Here is a 16,699-nt window from a genome sequence, read left to right on the forward strand (position 1 = left end):
CAATCCAATTTTCAGCTACCGAATGTGCAAAATCTACAATTATCACCAGCTGCACAAGAATGAATGCAAGTCCGCCAATTAAGCCCACCCACATCATAGCCGGTCCAAATGAGTCATCTGGTATGAAAATTGAACCAATTGCAGCACCAAAGGAAATCAAAAATTTTAATCCCCAAAATTCATTTTGTATATGAGAACGTGGGTCGCGAGAGCTCTTCACTCCCAACATTATCAATGCCATCAGCGTAAAGAAACAGGCCAAACCGAAACATAAACGATATACAGCCATATAACCGAGCGCGTATTCACAATCAACTTGTAGACTACCAGTATAAGAAAGAGCTTTCGTAAAGAAACAGGCCAAACCGAAACATAAACGATATACCGCCATATAACCGAGCGCGTATTCACGATCAACTTGTAGACTACCAGTATAAGAAAGAGCTTTGGCGCTAACTGTCGAAGTGGAATTGATGCAAAATGGTAGCTTCTTGAGTGTATCCTGTAGTCCGGGCGAAAGTGCTATGGCGCCTAAAACAGTACCCACCAATAGCATGAAGGCGTACACGAAACGCGACGAGGTGGAGTTCTTGCATATTGGGCCAGCATTGCAGCACCAGCTTGCCACTGTGCCTGTGCAACACAAAGCACTCTATGCACATGTATATATGAACGATGCGTTGCAGAAGTGTTCCACATGAAGAAAAAAAGGCGATTTGAAAGTATATTTAGATGTGTAATACATACAAACAATTAAACCACAGTTATACAACGGTAATTCTATACGACAGCATGACACTGCTAATGCGCGTCCAAAAATATCGAGAGAGGTGTCAATGACATCAGTATTAATAATCCGAAACCAGAAAATAAAAATTTTAACTCGTTCAAAAGATATTAAAGAAAACCCGAAAAATGACCCGTGGGTCCCTCCGAAAGCGGGGGTAGGATCCATAGTATTTTTGCGCAGAACACCTTTCTGGGTTAGCGGCCTTCGGTCGCGCTTATAAAAAATTACCCTGGGTAGGTCCAACACCGATTTGGAGACCAAATCTATATCCGCGTAAAACATTTATGTTCACAATTTTTTTTGTGAGTATACCAACATTACAACAACCACATGAGAATCGCATACTTCAACTACAAATATCTCCAGACAGAGATACAATTTTTGTTTTCCGGCTTCGGATTATTGTTGTCGAGATTAATACGCGTCTTTTGACACATCTTTCCATATTTTTGGACGCGTATTAGCAGCTGTCGAATAGAATTACCTATACAACTAATATTATACGTCGTTTAACAAAGGAGTACGCAATAACAATGCCTTTATATATAATTCATAGCATATTGCTGTATTTTTTTTGTAATTTACCTGTGCCGCAGAGCGTAGACCTGGAGCTACTCCCATTTCTTCAAATTTTCACTTGCTTATATTTGTATTATATTTTTTTTTTTAAACTACTAGGCACAACAATTTTCATATTTCATATTTCTTTATTTCAGTCTATGGCATTTAAAGCCCTTACAGACTAGATAACAATGTTAAATTAAAATTAGATAATTATTTAATATTATAGTACATAAGTTGAGTATAGACACAATAAAACTTACATGCTATGAAGAGATTGACCAGCACATTTATCTGTTTGAAAAGATATCAGTAAGTATTGTTTTAAAAGTAAACTTAGAAAGAGCAAAATCAATAGCTGAAGAATCAGAGATGCGATTAAAGTCGGTCATAGCTCTAAGCAAAGGTGCGTTTGAGGCATAGAGGGTTCGGACACAATCCGTATACAAAATAGGTATATTACAAAGAGGCCTTATAGGGATATGGAATCGGAGACTCCTGAGGAGACAAGGTGCATCAACTAAACCATTAATGATGTCATAAACAAACGTGAGCGATAGGACAGTTCTTCTGCATTCCAGGGACTCTAATTTGATAAGTGAGCACATGGATTTATAAGATGGAATCGGTTCAGAAAAGTTCATCGAGCGCAGCGCGAACCGAACAAACGCTTTCTGCACACGTTCAAGCCTAACAATATGGCATTCATGATATGGCCTCCAAATAAAACAGGCATATTCCAGCTTCGAACGAACTAGTGCAGTGAACAATAACTTGAGGGTGTAGGGATCCGTGAAGTCTGTGCAGGAACGCCTAATAAAAGCCAGAAGTGAATATGCCTTAGCAATAGTAGAATTTATATGAGTCGTGAAAGAAATTTTCGAATCGAAGACAACACCCAAGTCCTTTATCTCGTTAAGAGTTGAGAGGTGGGTACCGTCAAGAGAGTAGGAAGTGGGAATGAGGCCACGTGATTTAGAAAAGTTTACAAGAAAGCATTGGCTAACATTTAGTGGCAAGTTATTGGCACGACACCAAACAGCAACGTTATCTAAATCAGATATCATTTTAATCACGTCGTCTGAGTTTGCGATGGTATTAAAAATCTTTAGGTCATCAGCGTATAATAGAAAATTAGAGTGCTGGAAGCAGGTGGAAATATCGTTTATAAAAATTACAAAAAGTAATGGGCCAAGTATGCTACCTTGAGGCACCACGGAGGTGGCTGTGAATGTGTTTGAAGAGTTATTTTCTATAACCACAACACAGCTACGCTGGTGGAGGTAAAATTTAATCCATGATAAAAACATCGAGTGAAAGCCCACGCGAGTTAATTTAGAAATCAGAATTGAATGACTAACTTTATCGAATGCTTTTGAGAATTCGGTGTACACAGTATCAACTTGACAACGGTCATTAAAATAATATATGCAAAAATCAGAGAAGATAGATAGGTTTGTTACAGTGGATCTACCGGCCATAAAACCATGCTGATTTTCAGTGATTAGAGGTTTAACAGCAAAGTACATTTTTTTTTTTCACAATGTTCTCGAATAATTTTGAAACAGATGATAATTTTGCAATGGGCCTATAATTCGCGACATTGTTCTTGCTACCACACTTGAAAATAGGGCTAATGAAGGTTATCTTCCACGCATCAATAAATTCGCCGCACTCTAAAGATTTGTTGAAAATTAAAAGAAGGGGAAATGCCAGAGCCAAACAATTTTTCAAAAGATAAGACGATAAGCCGTCAATATCAGTATGGGTAGATGATTTAATATTCTGGATTCCATCGACCATATCTTCAATTGATAGAGTCAACGCACCAAAGTTAATGGGGCTGTCAACCACAGTGGGCAACTCCTGCGGGTCTTCCGGTGGCGTAACGAAATTGGAACAGAAGGCTGCAAAAAGATTGGCCGCTTCAGCTGTTGATGAAGCATGCTCAGAATTATAGATGACTGAGGCCGGGATACTTGAGCATTGTTTTTTGGAATTTACATAAGTCCAGAATGCCCTAGGGTTTTCCTTAATGTCGGATTCAAAATTACGAACATAGTTACCATGGAGCCTCTTTGATTGGAATAATGCAGGTATTTTTCTTTATACGCCATTAGCTTAGTGGCCTTGAACTTTTTGTAAAACCTATTCCTCTCATTCTTAAGCCTCTTTAGCTTTCTAGTATACCATGGTATTCTGTAACACCGCTTCATTTTCTGAGGTATATTGTTTATGCAGATTTGATTTACAACGTTTTTAAATAAGCTGAAGCATCGAGCAAGATCACATCCCAGAAACAGGGCTTCCCATTCAACGGAAGAAACTTCCTGATATATACAGGCATAATTTCCACGTCTAAATGAAAAAGTAGGATCCTCGGCATTCGGTGACCGTACAGCTAAAATTATAATTAAGAAAGACAAGATCAAGAATTCTCGACAGTTGATTGGTGAAGCCGTTGATCTGAGAAAGACTAACACTTGAGAAACTGTCAATAAGGTAAATCTCAGAAGTGGTGTTTACCAATGAGTAGTTATTATCGACGTAAGACCATTCAATATTAGGTAAATTAAAGTCACCCAATATGAAAAAGTTACCACTATCACAAGAACGAACTAAATCAGTAATATTATCTACATGAGACTTATAAAGTGAGTCTAGACTAGACGGTGGAATGTATGACACACAGATAAAAATTTCAGAGATGCCGCGAACTGAGACACACAGTTGCTCCAAAAGCGAGTCTTGATCCTTCAGCTCCACAAGCGACGAGTTGATGTGTCGGCGTATGGCAATTAAAACTCCACCGCCTCTAGAGAGTCCAGTTTTGGAAAAATCGCGATCCTTGCGATAGACAGTATACAGGTTAGAGTCAAAGAACTCAGCATCAAGGAACTCAGGATTTAGCCAGGTTTCAATAAAAACGAACACGTCATAGTCCGCAAGCGAACTCATATTGTACATTACGTTAGACTTAGTTCGCATTCCGGAGACATTTTGAAAGTAGACACTCAATTGCTTTTGGGTGCCATTTATGGAAATATTATCAACTCCCCGACCTTTTGAACAGGACGGTAGACAGCTATCAAGGTATGTGCTGCTCTCACAGCACAGGTCTCTTAGTTTTTTGACGTATTGACATGCCTTTTAGAGTATACGTGAACCACAGAATGAGTCGGCCAAAAGGAAGGATAGAAAATCTACCCAAACCATTGTTTACTATATAGTTTGGCAGCTTAAGTATAGGTTATGTTGCGAATAGAGTGGAAGGCAGTGGACTAGGCAGTCGAATGTCATAATGAAGGAATGGTGTTCGGAGATTTTTCAAAGTTAAAAAAAAAAATGATAAAAGCTTTAATATAAATAAAACTATTGTTTTAATAACAACAAAAACGCCATATATATTCTGTATACATAAATTTGTAAGGATTATCTCACTTTAAAATTTGAATTAAATAATCTACAGTTTTTTTTTGAAACTGAGTCGAGAACTGTGCGTGTGAATGTGCGAATTTTCACCGATCAGCTGTTAGTTGCGCTACTTGGTAAAATTTACAATGACCCAAACACTGTTGCAATTCGGACGTTCATTGTATTCAGATTGTTCAAATTAAACACAGCTCAGCAGCGATATTTATCCTCTTTTGCGATAGCATTGCGATAGTAGCAAAATTACAAATCACACGCAGAAGATTGCGCATTGCGCATGTAAACATAAGATCAGATGTTTTTTATGGGCAATTCGTACGTCATTTTCTTTTAGCTCTTTTTTTTTATCTCTTTCTTTCGTTCAAGCAGTCAACTGTGACGTAATGCGCAGAACGAAGCAATTTTGAACTCGTGAATGCGCAATCTGGGTAGGTTATTTGTGTAGCACAGCGATGGGCAAAACGGCTCGTATGAGCCTTCCTCATATGGGCACGCTTTGCACATTTCAGTGCTTGGTGTGGACGATCAGGTGCAGGTATGTGGGGCGAAGAACACAGGAAGAGAATAATATACAAACACACATAAGATTGATAAAGAGAGAGTATTTGGCCTTATATATCTGTGGAAAATAGAGATGCCACCGCTCTTATTATGTTCAAATTATTAAGCGTTTTAGGATAAACTAGCCTTTACCGGCGGCTTCGCCCGCACTAAAGGCCACAAATATGTAATGTCGCTTTTGTGATTCACAACTCGAACTGAATTTTCAGTTGTAATTTTAAAAGTTCCTTTATGATTCAAATCATAAACAAAGCAAGTTTTAAAATTAGAAAAATGGTCGCCGTAAATTAAACACACATGCAACACATGCTCCAACAATTTTTGCAGTGTGGATTTAACGATATATGTGTTGTTATGGAATCGCATTTTCGGTGGAAGCAGTAAGGAAGGCGGTCGGCATGATGTGGTGGTGCACAGTGGCTAGTCATTGTCGGCTGGGGCGGGTCCTTGCCAACCTTACTGTTCCTGCGCCATAATCAGAAAAAAAGTCATATCATGCCTATCAAACTAACAGCTGTCAGATTCAAAAAAAAAACCGACAGAAGCGCAGAGACCGACTCAAAACGCTTATAAATTCAAACTAAAACAGCATCCGGCAGAACCGGATGCCACGGACAGACCGTTAACATTCAAAATTTAAATTAAAAAAAAATAGCCGCAGAAAAAAATTACCGAACCGGACATGACCGGTTACTAATGCTAAAATCAAAAATCAAAAAAAAAACGCTGAAAAATTAAAAGAAAACAAAAAGATGCCGAATATACATAGGGCGCCGCGGGTGTTGTTGCGACGCCCGGTGCATTATCCCACCCTCAAAAACCATGGCCACCGACGCACCTGAATTTCGGTGGCCCCTTACCTGTTTTACCCTATGCCTTCTAAATAAATGGAGACGTCAGAATTCCCAATCTAATTACAATTTATTTAAGATACATTAAAAAATAATCCTGGTTACAAAATTCATTTCAGTTTTCCATCTACTCTACTAGCGAAACAGAATAAATTCTTATTGTACGCTTTTAGCTGTAGACTTTAGTTGTAAGCTTATTGATAAGTACAGTTATTAATAATTAATAAAGGGGCGGAAGAGTATATAAATATATATATTTATTATATTTGTTTTTTTTTTTTTTATTTTATTTTATATTATTATAGTTTATTTTATTTTAGTTTACTTTATTTTATTTTTGTTTATTTTATTTACGATTTTCATTTAATTAAAACTTTAATTAATTTGGCAATTGATGGATTTGATTTCATTGCTCACAGAATATATAGTCATAAGATGGCTACGTTTTCTTTCCTTTAATTAACATTTGTTTGTATGCTTAATTTGTTTTGCAGGTTTGTGTTTCTAGTCTACTTAACGCACAGAATAATTTGAACGCAAATTTCCAAACTCTTTAATATTGGACAGTGATTCAGATTAGTTATGTATTTAATGGTAAAATTTTTTTTTAAATGTAAATACTAAAGTAGATAACCGTTCTATAACTAAAAGTACGTAAAGGTATCTCATTTAGCTGATCATTATTAGTATTAAACTTTGGCTTAAAATTTAATAATCCGAGACTTTCAAATTAGGTATACCGTAACTATTTACGCTTCTCCAAACATTTAAGTACTCTTTTCAATCATAATCTACGTTTTAAGGATAAAGTTGATTGTATTAATATATAATTTAGTTCGATTTATATGTTGAAAATATATTTACGATTAGCGAAGTCTACCGTCTTGATATGACAATGTTCCTTTTTTTTGTTGGCTTACGCACATACACAGCATGGTAGTATGCAGAGAAAAATATACATAAATAGAAATTGCATTGAATCATGTTTCCGAAATTTTACTTAAAATCGCAACTCATTTTTTTGTTGGGTGTGCATGCAAGTGAATATTTGTAGGAAGTTTATTTCAATTTCATAATTGGTAATGCTGCCGTATTATGAATGTGACACATTACAAATAATAATTACTGGTGTCGTATCTGGATTGAATACATATAATAGCAAGTATGGGCGCGTATTTGTCTAAATACATTATGGGCCCGTCCTTAGGAGGTTGTAATGTGAAAGCTATCACATCCAGCCGAGTTATACCCGCGCTGTCTTTTGATTTGTTTAAGACAGAAACTTTTCCTGCTCTGGCTTTAGTGAGGACATGTTAGAATTTTTCGGTTTCAGTTTACTGGAACCCAATTTGAATAGTTGCCAATGAATGCATCACAAATGGGACAATGATGGGTTGCCTTCTGAGAGGACTTCATAAAATAGGGTATATAACGCACGACCCACATGCAAAAAGGCAAAGTATCAGATGCGTACGCGTTTTAGAGCAAGAAAAAAAACGGACTCACCCAGTGTCTGGTACTTACATAGCCGGCTAGAGTACGTACCGTGCGTCTCTGCCGGCGTGGTTACTGGTGACGTTGTTGTTCTTGTTGTTGCTGGTTATTACTTTGTGCTTGTTGCTTCTGCGGTGGTTTAACATTTATTTGCTGAGTTCCCGATTCGTTGCTCCTGCGCCACCTACTCCTATTGTTGGTGTATTGTTGTTACACTTGTTATTATTAAATGACGGTTGATGCAGTTAGGTTGCTGTGTACGACGCATTAGTGGCAATTGTGTTTGGCCGCGACTATTACTATTGCGGTTGCCACTAATGTGGTTGTATCCATTGCTCTGGTGATGCCGCACATCATTCGATGTACCCCATTTCCAGTTCTTACATATATTTGCCGCTAAATTTGCGGAGCTTTTGCTGCTGCGGTTTGTGGTATCTGATGGAATGGATTTTTAACCCTCTCGTTTTAATTTCAGTTCTTGGCTTTTTTCCCTTTTTTCCAGCCGGAAACTCGTGCATTCGTGGTTTTTTTCTCTTTTTCGCTCGACTTAATTTTATTTTCTTCTACCTCAGCCGGAAATTCGTGGTTATCTCCCTCGCTAGTGATCGCCGATTTTTTTTTCTGTTTGTTTCGATACTTTTGCATTGCAACTTTCTGGTCCCATCACCAGTCACTAGGTGTGTTCGCACGAAAACGCTCCCAAGTGGATCGTAACCGTAGACCATAACAGCAGACCGTAACAGTATGTGAGAAATTTGAAAATTCCTCCATAATTTGAAATTTATAAATGAAAGTAGTTATGTTTTTAACAAAACTGGTAAAACTAGTCGTTGTTTGTGCAATTTTTTTTTTTTATGTTAACTGATACATTTCTTTCAAGGTCACGGCAACACTGCCAACAAGTCTGAAAGGGTTTCGTTTTTCCACGTTTGTATACGAAACGTGCATTAGTACGTTTTTCTACTACTACTTCCTCTAATGCTACTAATTTAAAAATACTTTTATGTATATATTGCAAAATAAATCGGCTTGCATATAATTAAATGTATGTGAAGGCGAAATGAATGTCAATAATGCGCTGCTTAACATAAAGTCGACTTTAGTCTATGGTTATTCCGTTTTTCGTATTTCCTGCCAAAAAATTTATATTTTTGTTTTCGTACTATTGCAACACAGTTTGGGAATTGGTTTTCGAGGTTGAGACAGAATATTTTCATTTCAGTTTTTTAGTGTTTCCGCAACCTTCTTGCGATGAATATCGTTTGAGACGAAGCGTACGATATTTCCAATGTATTTTTTTATTCCCCTAACACCCCAAAACACACAAACGCCTCACCTAGCACTCGCTGGCACTGAAACTGTTTTAGGAGCCAAAAATAGGCCCATCCCTGGTGTAGCAAAATCTATTGTTATCGCTCAACTGTGATGTTGATATTTGAATCCCAATGCCATTGTGGATTAGAAGAAAATGACCAAGGTACATAATCTCCAAGGCCCAAAACATAAGTGCAGAATTGCCGCGCAGCTAGATTTTAAGCACACCTGCTTAAACTGCACATGTATTACTGCATGCTAAGCAGCGCGCTGCATGTTATGTTCAAGCAAAATTAGCTGCATAAAATCAATGTTGGGTAACAAAAAATCAAAAAAATCACGAACAAGCATCAAACAAAATACCATGGTTCAACTATATGGTTGGCTCATCTGTACATAAGCAAAATATGTTAGTTCAGATTGTCAAAATCTGCGTGTTGGTTGTTATGGATTCGCATTTACGATGGAAGCAGTAAGGAAGGCGGTCGGTATGATGTGTTGGTGCACAGTGGCTAGTCATTGTCGGCTGGGGCGGGTCCTTGCCAACCTTACTGTTCCTGCGCCATAAACAGAAAAAAGTTCCTATCATGCCTTTAAAAAAAACTGACAAAAAAGCGCAGAGACCGACTCAAAACGCTTATAAATTCAAACTGAAACAACATCCGGCCGAACCGGATGTCACGGACAGACCGTTACAACATTCAAAATTTAAATTCAAAAAAAACTAAATGCAAAAAAAGGGAACAAAATTAACCGAACCGGACATGACCGGTTACCAAGCGCAGAAAATCAAACAAAGTTTATTCAAAATTCATTATTAATATTTTAAACTTTTTCTTTGAAAAATTATTGGATTATTAGCTAAATTTCTAATATAAACTATACTCTCTAACATAAAAGGTATTCTAATTAATTTGCTTATATTTTGTTAATCAAAAAAAAATATATAAAGTTCTGGCTAGTTTTGGTTATTATCGTAGGGGGTTGGTGGTTGTGTTGGGTGTTGGTGTTTCGGTTGCGAGTGTATATAAGTTACATACATACATACTTGTTCTATACACCTACTAATTTAGTGTTATACAGTTTAGGCCCTTACTCATTTTGCCCTTAAAGTACATTGTTATAATAATCACTTATTATTTACTTTGTCTTTTTAAGCTATTGCATAGATTTTATCGCGGGCTTGGCGACTAAATCAAAAAAACCGTAACGGATATTTGTCAAAAAAGATCCGAAAAGGCTCCAAAATATTCGAAAAAGTTACGGTGTTAGCAACAGGCTGATTACATAAAATTGGTACTATTTATGTGAATATTGGTTGTTGTCTTTGGTGTACATGGAACTTTTGACGAAATAGTATATGAGTATAGTAAAGCACTTTCTCAGGAACTCGTTTATGTTGCGCTCTCTCGGGTGGCAAATATTGAAAAATTGTATATCACGACAAAAAACGATATGCCGCATTTAAGTTTTATATAATCGAAAGCAAGCTGCATCGACTGCATCTTTGTTGCAAGAATTCAAGACTGTCTTTAAATAGTGTTCAGACGATAGCTCAAAGTGTCTTAGATTTCATTAGTAATTGAAATGGCATTTCAATAATGACTATCAATTGCCAAAGTCTAAATAGTCACAAATACGATTTACAAGATTCAGTTACGAGACTTCTTACCGAAACTTGCATGACGCGTGATAATCCGATTGAAATACTTAATTTCAAATGTATTGTTCAATTCAAACGAGATACTGCTCCAAAGGGTGGTGCAGCTATTTACCAAAATAACAATAACGTTACTAATATTATGACTCCGAATATTGAAATAAATATTGCACACGTTAGCGATGTTAATTTTAGGTGCTCATTTGTTGGAGATATTTGTGCGTGCTTATGCAAACTTAGAAATGGTCTACACGGTCTGAATCGAAAATTGGACGAGGTAGAGCATTTTATTCATAGCACTTTACTGGAGTACTCTGAAGAAGGGGCAAAAATACTTGGTACAAATGCTAATAAATTTCCACTTATCTTGGCCGGCGATTTCAACATCAATTTCGCTGATAAAAAATCAGAGCAGTTGACAAGTTTTCTTTTTGAAAAATTTAATTTGAAAATAAATAATGATCCAAAAGGATCCACAACAAAATATGGGACCACCATTGACGCGGTATTTTCAAGATATTTAGAGGATATCAAGTCTCAAACGTATGGTTCCTATTTCAGTTACCGTAAACCTATAATTTCCATTATAAATATTACTGAATAACCTATGTATGTACATATCTTGTAAGATAATAATAAACATTTTTTAACCAATATTAACTTCTTATTTATTCAATAAAAGTAAAAAATTTGTTTTCTTAACGGTCACCACGCTTAAAAATTTTGACTTGAATTAATATCAAAGACAAAACTTCAATTAATATCAAAGAAAAAAAATGTTGCATAAATATTATAATTGCATAAGTTGATAATATGCAATAGCTTAACCGTGGCAGTTCCCGAGTGCCACACGTCCTTTTTTTTTTTCTTTTCTTTTGCACTTACAAAATTATTAGGTTGTTGTAGTAGAACTTATTGTTGAGTGTACAAAATGTCAAATTGGTATAATGCGCATAGTATAATGATAACAATATGTAATATGTACACGTATATTATTTTCTTCTTTTCGTTCGAAAGATATTGCAAGCAATAGTGATTCATATGTATATATATATATATATATATATATATATATATATTGTATTTGTATGAAAAAAGAAAAAAAGTTGAAATCTTTTAGCCAATTCGTGCATAATCGACCAATGGCTGCTGTCGCAAAGTATTTTTTTTTTTTTTTAATTTTTTTAAATTTATGGTTGAGCTCCAAAATGGAACTCTAAATCTTTTCAATTGATAAAGACGGCTTTTTAGGAATAAAAACTTATAGAGCTAACTTCAATCATTTTAAAGCAACAAAATATTATTAAAATGATAAAAAAAAATGTATGCCCCTTGTTGTAAAGCTAACTATTTCAAGTATTCAATACTACAATTTGACAAAAATATCGACCCTTGTTAAATAGTTTAACCGGACTGTATAAACCTCTCTAAATATTACTTAGAAGCTTCTTTGACTAATTATATCTGTACATTGCTGGTACTTACATAGCCGCCAGAGTACGTACCATGGGCCTCTGCCGGCGTGGTTACTGGTGATGATGTTATTGCTGGTGAAGTTGTCGCTGTTGTTGGTTATGGCGCGCGGTCTTGGCCGCGCTGTGTTGGTATTGTTGGTGGTTGTTGCGCTCTGGTCCGAGGTGATCGAGTGAATCTGGTGGCAATAAAATTCGTGTTGACCTTTACGATCTGGATGACTTGGTGCTAATTTTGGCGTTCGTCGTATTACGCTGCAGCGTACTGCTGACCCTGGAGGCGGAGGTAGTGTTGGACGCTTTTCCAAAGGTGGTGGTGTACTTCGTAAACGTAGAGAAAGGGGTTTATCTTCGGATAACAAGGGTTCTCATCACCAATTAGTTTAGTGCCGTCCTAATCCGAATCGGAATCACTAGAACTTTCCTCACTAGGTGTGACTGTGAAACGCCGACCTACTTCAACTGGATATTCTATACGTGGAGCTTGTGTCACCACAACACAACCGTTGTAAGGTTTATTACCACCCAAAATAGACGAGTAGAAACGAGGTTTGTCGGAATGGACTGTGTCGGTACTTTGCGCTATCGACTCTTCCTAGTTTCTGGGCATTCACCTGTTTTTTCTTTTAGTAGTTGGGTTAAGGAATCGCCCTGCTACTCCTCGTTGCAGTCTCTTGGCCCTTCAATAATACTCGCTTGAATATGCGCACAGCACGACGAGGGTGTTTTGCGATGAGTTGAATATAGTTGGGGATGTGCAGTTGATGTAAGCAATAATGTTAATGAAGCAGGAGCTGTGCTTGACGCCTTTGCTGTTGAAGTTGCGTCAATAGATGTTATACGATCCTTTTGTATAATCGCAAGGCCACCAAAAATTGGGCTGAAGCAAATCACAAATCTTCTCGTTTGTATAACAGCCTTAAATGAATAATTTTACAATAAACCTTTTTGGTTTATAAAATTTTCTGATTAACTGCGCAAAAGAAAAGCCAACTCTTGCTTTTTCCAGGCCGGAAAGACGTGCTATCTTTTTGCTTTTCTTTTTCTAAATTTTTCCAGGTCTTCTTCGTTTTACTTGCGGCCGGAAACTCGTGCTATCTTTTTGCTTTTCTTTTTCTAAATTTTTCCACGTCTTCTTCGTTTTACTTGCGGCCGGAAGCTCGTTGCTTTTTCCGCTAGTGATCGCCGGTCTTTTCTTTCTTGTTTCGATACTATTGCATCGCAACTTTTTGGTCCCATCACTAGTCACTAGGTGTTTTCGCACGAAAACGCTCCCAAGTGGACCGTAACCATTGACCATAACAGCAGACCGTAACAAACCTGCTTCGCTTTGAAGACCTGACGACGAAGCGAACAGGAAACCGGATCATCTGTGGGAAGCCACTGCCAGGGACCTCCGACGACAAGCAACGTGGGGCACGACTCACCTCTGAGATAAGAGTCTCAAAGTCCTACTTCGAAGCTAGCCGGGCAACAAAGGTCCATCAAAAAAAAGTTAAGTCAAGCTGGGAATTAATTCTGTTTCCTAGTTTAAAAGGGCTTTGCGGCAATTAGACATTTGTTATGGAGAACTCGCCAAAACTCCGAAAGATGATTTCTAGTGGTTATCGCCCCCACAGAAAGGCAAAACAAAAAAAAAGGTGTAGACATTTTGATATGGAGAACTCGTCCAAACTCCGAAAGATGATTTCTAGTGGTTATCGCCCCCCACACAAAGGCAAAACAAAAAAAAAGGTGTAGACATTTTGATATGGAGAACTCGTCCAAACTCCGAAAGGCTAGTCCGACCTAAGCGTGGACATCCAGGGTGTTCACGGTCCTCGGTGAGTACGCGTGTGAACATCCTATGAGGTCAGTGCTCGGGGAGAATACTGGGCCAGATGTCCCCGACCGCCAAAACGCCCAGACAAAAAAAGTCCGATTGGTAGGTAGATATAAAAAAAACCAAATTGTAATTTGGCAAAGAAACGTTCTTTCTGGTTCATTGTGGACGAATATCCGAAGCATGGAAGCGACCTATCAATTTCCCGTTTAGGTCCTCGAGATCATACAATGCCTTGCCTATTTTTCGGAGCACGCGACACTTAAGGTATTTCGGCAGAAATTTGGCGTTAATACCCTGTTTAAAGTTACTTAAGGCAAAGTTTTTCCGGAAAACTTCCTGCCTTCCTTGTAGTTGACTTGCCTAGAGCGCTTGTTATAGGTGGTTACTCCCCTATCCTTGGCCTGATCTAAATTTCTACGGATCTGCTCACGAATATTAGTCAACTTGTCAGTTCTGCTTACTATCGGAACCTGGTCTTCCCGAAGGCTGCCGAGTTTCTCTAAAATTTTGTACGTTGAGGCATGTTGAACCATATTTTGGCCATATAATGCAAAGTATGGAGAGCACTGAATCGCCATATGGAAATCACTTCTCAAAACAGATAAAAGCTCGGGTATATGCTTATCCCAATCGGTATGGTCGGGTTTATCTTTCAGGAAAATCCTAATCTTCGAAACAATTTCTCTATTAACGCGTCACCCCGTAATTTGCAAAAAATTGGTTCATTTCCTTCGAGATAAACTGCTTACCATTGTCACTGTGAATAAATTCAGGGACCCCTACAGCTGGAAAAATTTCGGAAGCGAAGTAATTTATAACGTTAACAGTGGTGGATCTCTGCATGGGCTTTAGCCAAACGTATTTTGAAAGATGGTCTAATACTATAAAAAGAAATTGATTGCGCCGTTTAGATCTTGGATACGGCCCTAGGAAATCACAATATAATCGCTGAAATGGCCTTTCGGATTCGAAGGTACTCCCTATAGGTGGTCTCGACTGTTGGTTAGTAGGTTTTACCGATTTGCAGGTATCACAACGCTGGACGTAGTCCCTGACGTCCTTAGACTGCTGCGGCCAGAAGTACTTCTGCCTAACACGTTCTAAGGTTTTCTGCCACCCGCCATGGTAACTGCGGTTAGCGTCATGCGCTAATCTCACTGCTTCCTCTGTCAAACCTTTCGGCAACCATAATCGCCACAGCGAGTCTTCTTCCCCTTCCACTCCCTTACGAAATTTAACTCGTTTGAAAATTACCCCGTCCACCACTCGTAAATCCGGAAGCGATTCCTCGTTTTCGGTGACGGTCCGAATCAAGTCCAAATATTCGTTGCTGCTAAATTCGGGAGAGACTAAATCTATTTCCCCGGGTGTGGTGGTGAAAGTCAACTCATCGGCATCAAACCGCGACAGCGCATCTGGTACTAGATTCAGGGTGCCCTTACGATGTTCCATTTTAAAGTCGTATCTTTGCAGTAAGAGCAACCACCTCGCCAACCTCCCGCTCAAGTCCTTTTGTGTCATTAACCACTTGAGACTGGAGTGGCCCGTGATAATCCGAAACGGTAATCCCTCAACATAGGGTCGGAAGCGCTTCACGCTGATTATGGCGGCGGGACATTCCAGCTCGGTTACCGTATAATTGCGTTGAGCATTATTCAGCTTTTTCGACACAAACGCGATCGGATGCTCAGCGCCCTCGTCATCGACCTGGAACAACACTCCGCCAACACCTATTTTGGAAGCGTCGCATTGTATTACGAATTCTTTGGAAAAGTCTGGTTGGGCCAAGACAGGAGCGGAACTCAAGACTACTTTTAGTTTTTCGAAGGCCTCTATAGCTTCAGAGGTAAGCTTGAACGGGCCTGATGACATAGGGAGACAGTCGGTCAAGGGACCTGCCAAGTCAGCAAAATTGGTAATAAACGCCCTGTACCAATTCGCCATGCCCACAAACCTACGCACCTGCCGAGGGGATTTAGGGATCGGGAAGTTTTGTATTGCTTCTATTTTTCCCGGATCCACTTTCAAACACCCGCTGCCTATCAAGTACCCTAAGTAGCGTATTTCCTTCTGACAAAATTTACTTTTCTTCACGTTTATTGTCAGCCCTGCGCCTCTCAAACATTTGGCCACTTCCGCTAGCAATTTCAGGTGGTCTTCAAAATTAGTGCTGCATACCATCAGGTCGTCCAGGTAGACAAAGACGTTCTCTCGCAGACGCGAAGGGATTGCCCTGTCCATCAGCCTACTCATAGTCTGCGGTCCATTGCACAGACCAAATGGCATTACCTTGAAGTGGTACAGAGGCCTCCCCGGAACTGCGAATGCTGTTTTTTCCTTAGAGGACTCTGTCAATTTGATCTGGAAGAACGCGTCCTTCAGATCAATGCCACTAATAAAATGCGTATCTTTCAGTCTGCTCAATAAGCCGTTGATATGAGGCAGGGGGTATGAGTCCTTCTTAGTCACCGCGTTGACCTTCCTCGAATCTATGCACAGCCTAACTTTACCTGGTTTTCGGACCAGTACTACAAGACTACACCATGGAGAGTTTGATTCTTCTATCACTCCCAATTCGAGTAACCTGTCTAGTTCGCTGAAAGCTTCGTCTTGCCTCGGTGGCGAAAGAGGGAAATGTTTGCTTTTTATGGGAACGGCATCACCGGTGTCAATGTGATGCTCTAGGCCAAACTTCTCGTACGAAGGAAACGTCTCGATGACCTTTTGCAATTCTAATTT

The 16,699-nt window shown here is 38.6% G+C and overlaps 1 protein-coding gene across 6 annotated transcripts in view; it reads right to left on the reverse strand.

Moving 5' to 3' along the window:
• The window catches only part of LOC137253177 (serine incorporator 1-like), a 63,774-nt gene that overhangs the window by 2,712 nt on the left and 44,363 nt on the right, over positions 1-16,699 (reverse strand). For all 6 annotated transcript variants that reach the window (XM_067789695.1, XM_067789694.1, XM_067789696.1 and 3 more), the window contains exon 2: positions 1-652. In XM_067789695.1, the coding sequence (XP_067645796.1) occupies positions 1-652 (652 nt within the window). The remainder of the gene's footprint in view (positions 653-16,699) is intronic.

This window comes from Eurosta solidaginis, chromosome 5 (genome assembly GCF_040869045.1).
Source record: "Eurosta solidaginis isolate ZX-2024a chromosome 5, ASM4086904v1, whole genome shotgun sequence".
Classification (NCBI taxonomy): domain Eukaryota; kingdom Metazoa; phylum Arthropoda; class Insecta; order Diptera; family Tephritidae; genus Eurosta; species Eurosta solidaginis.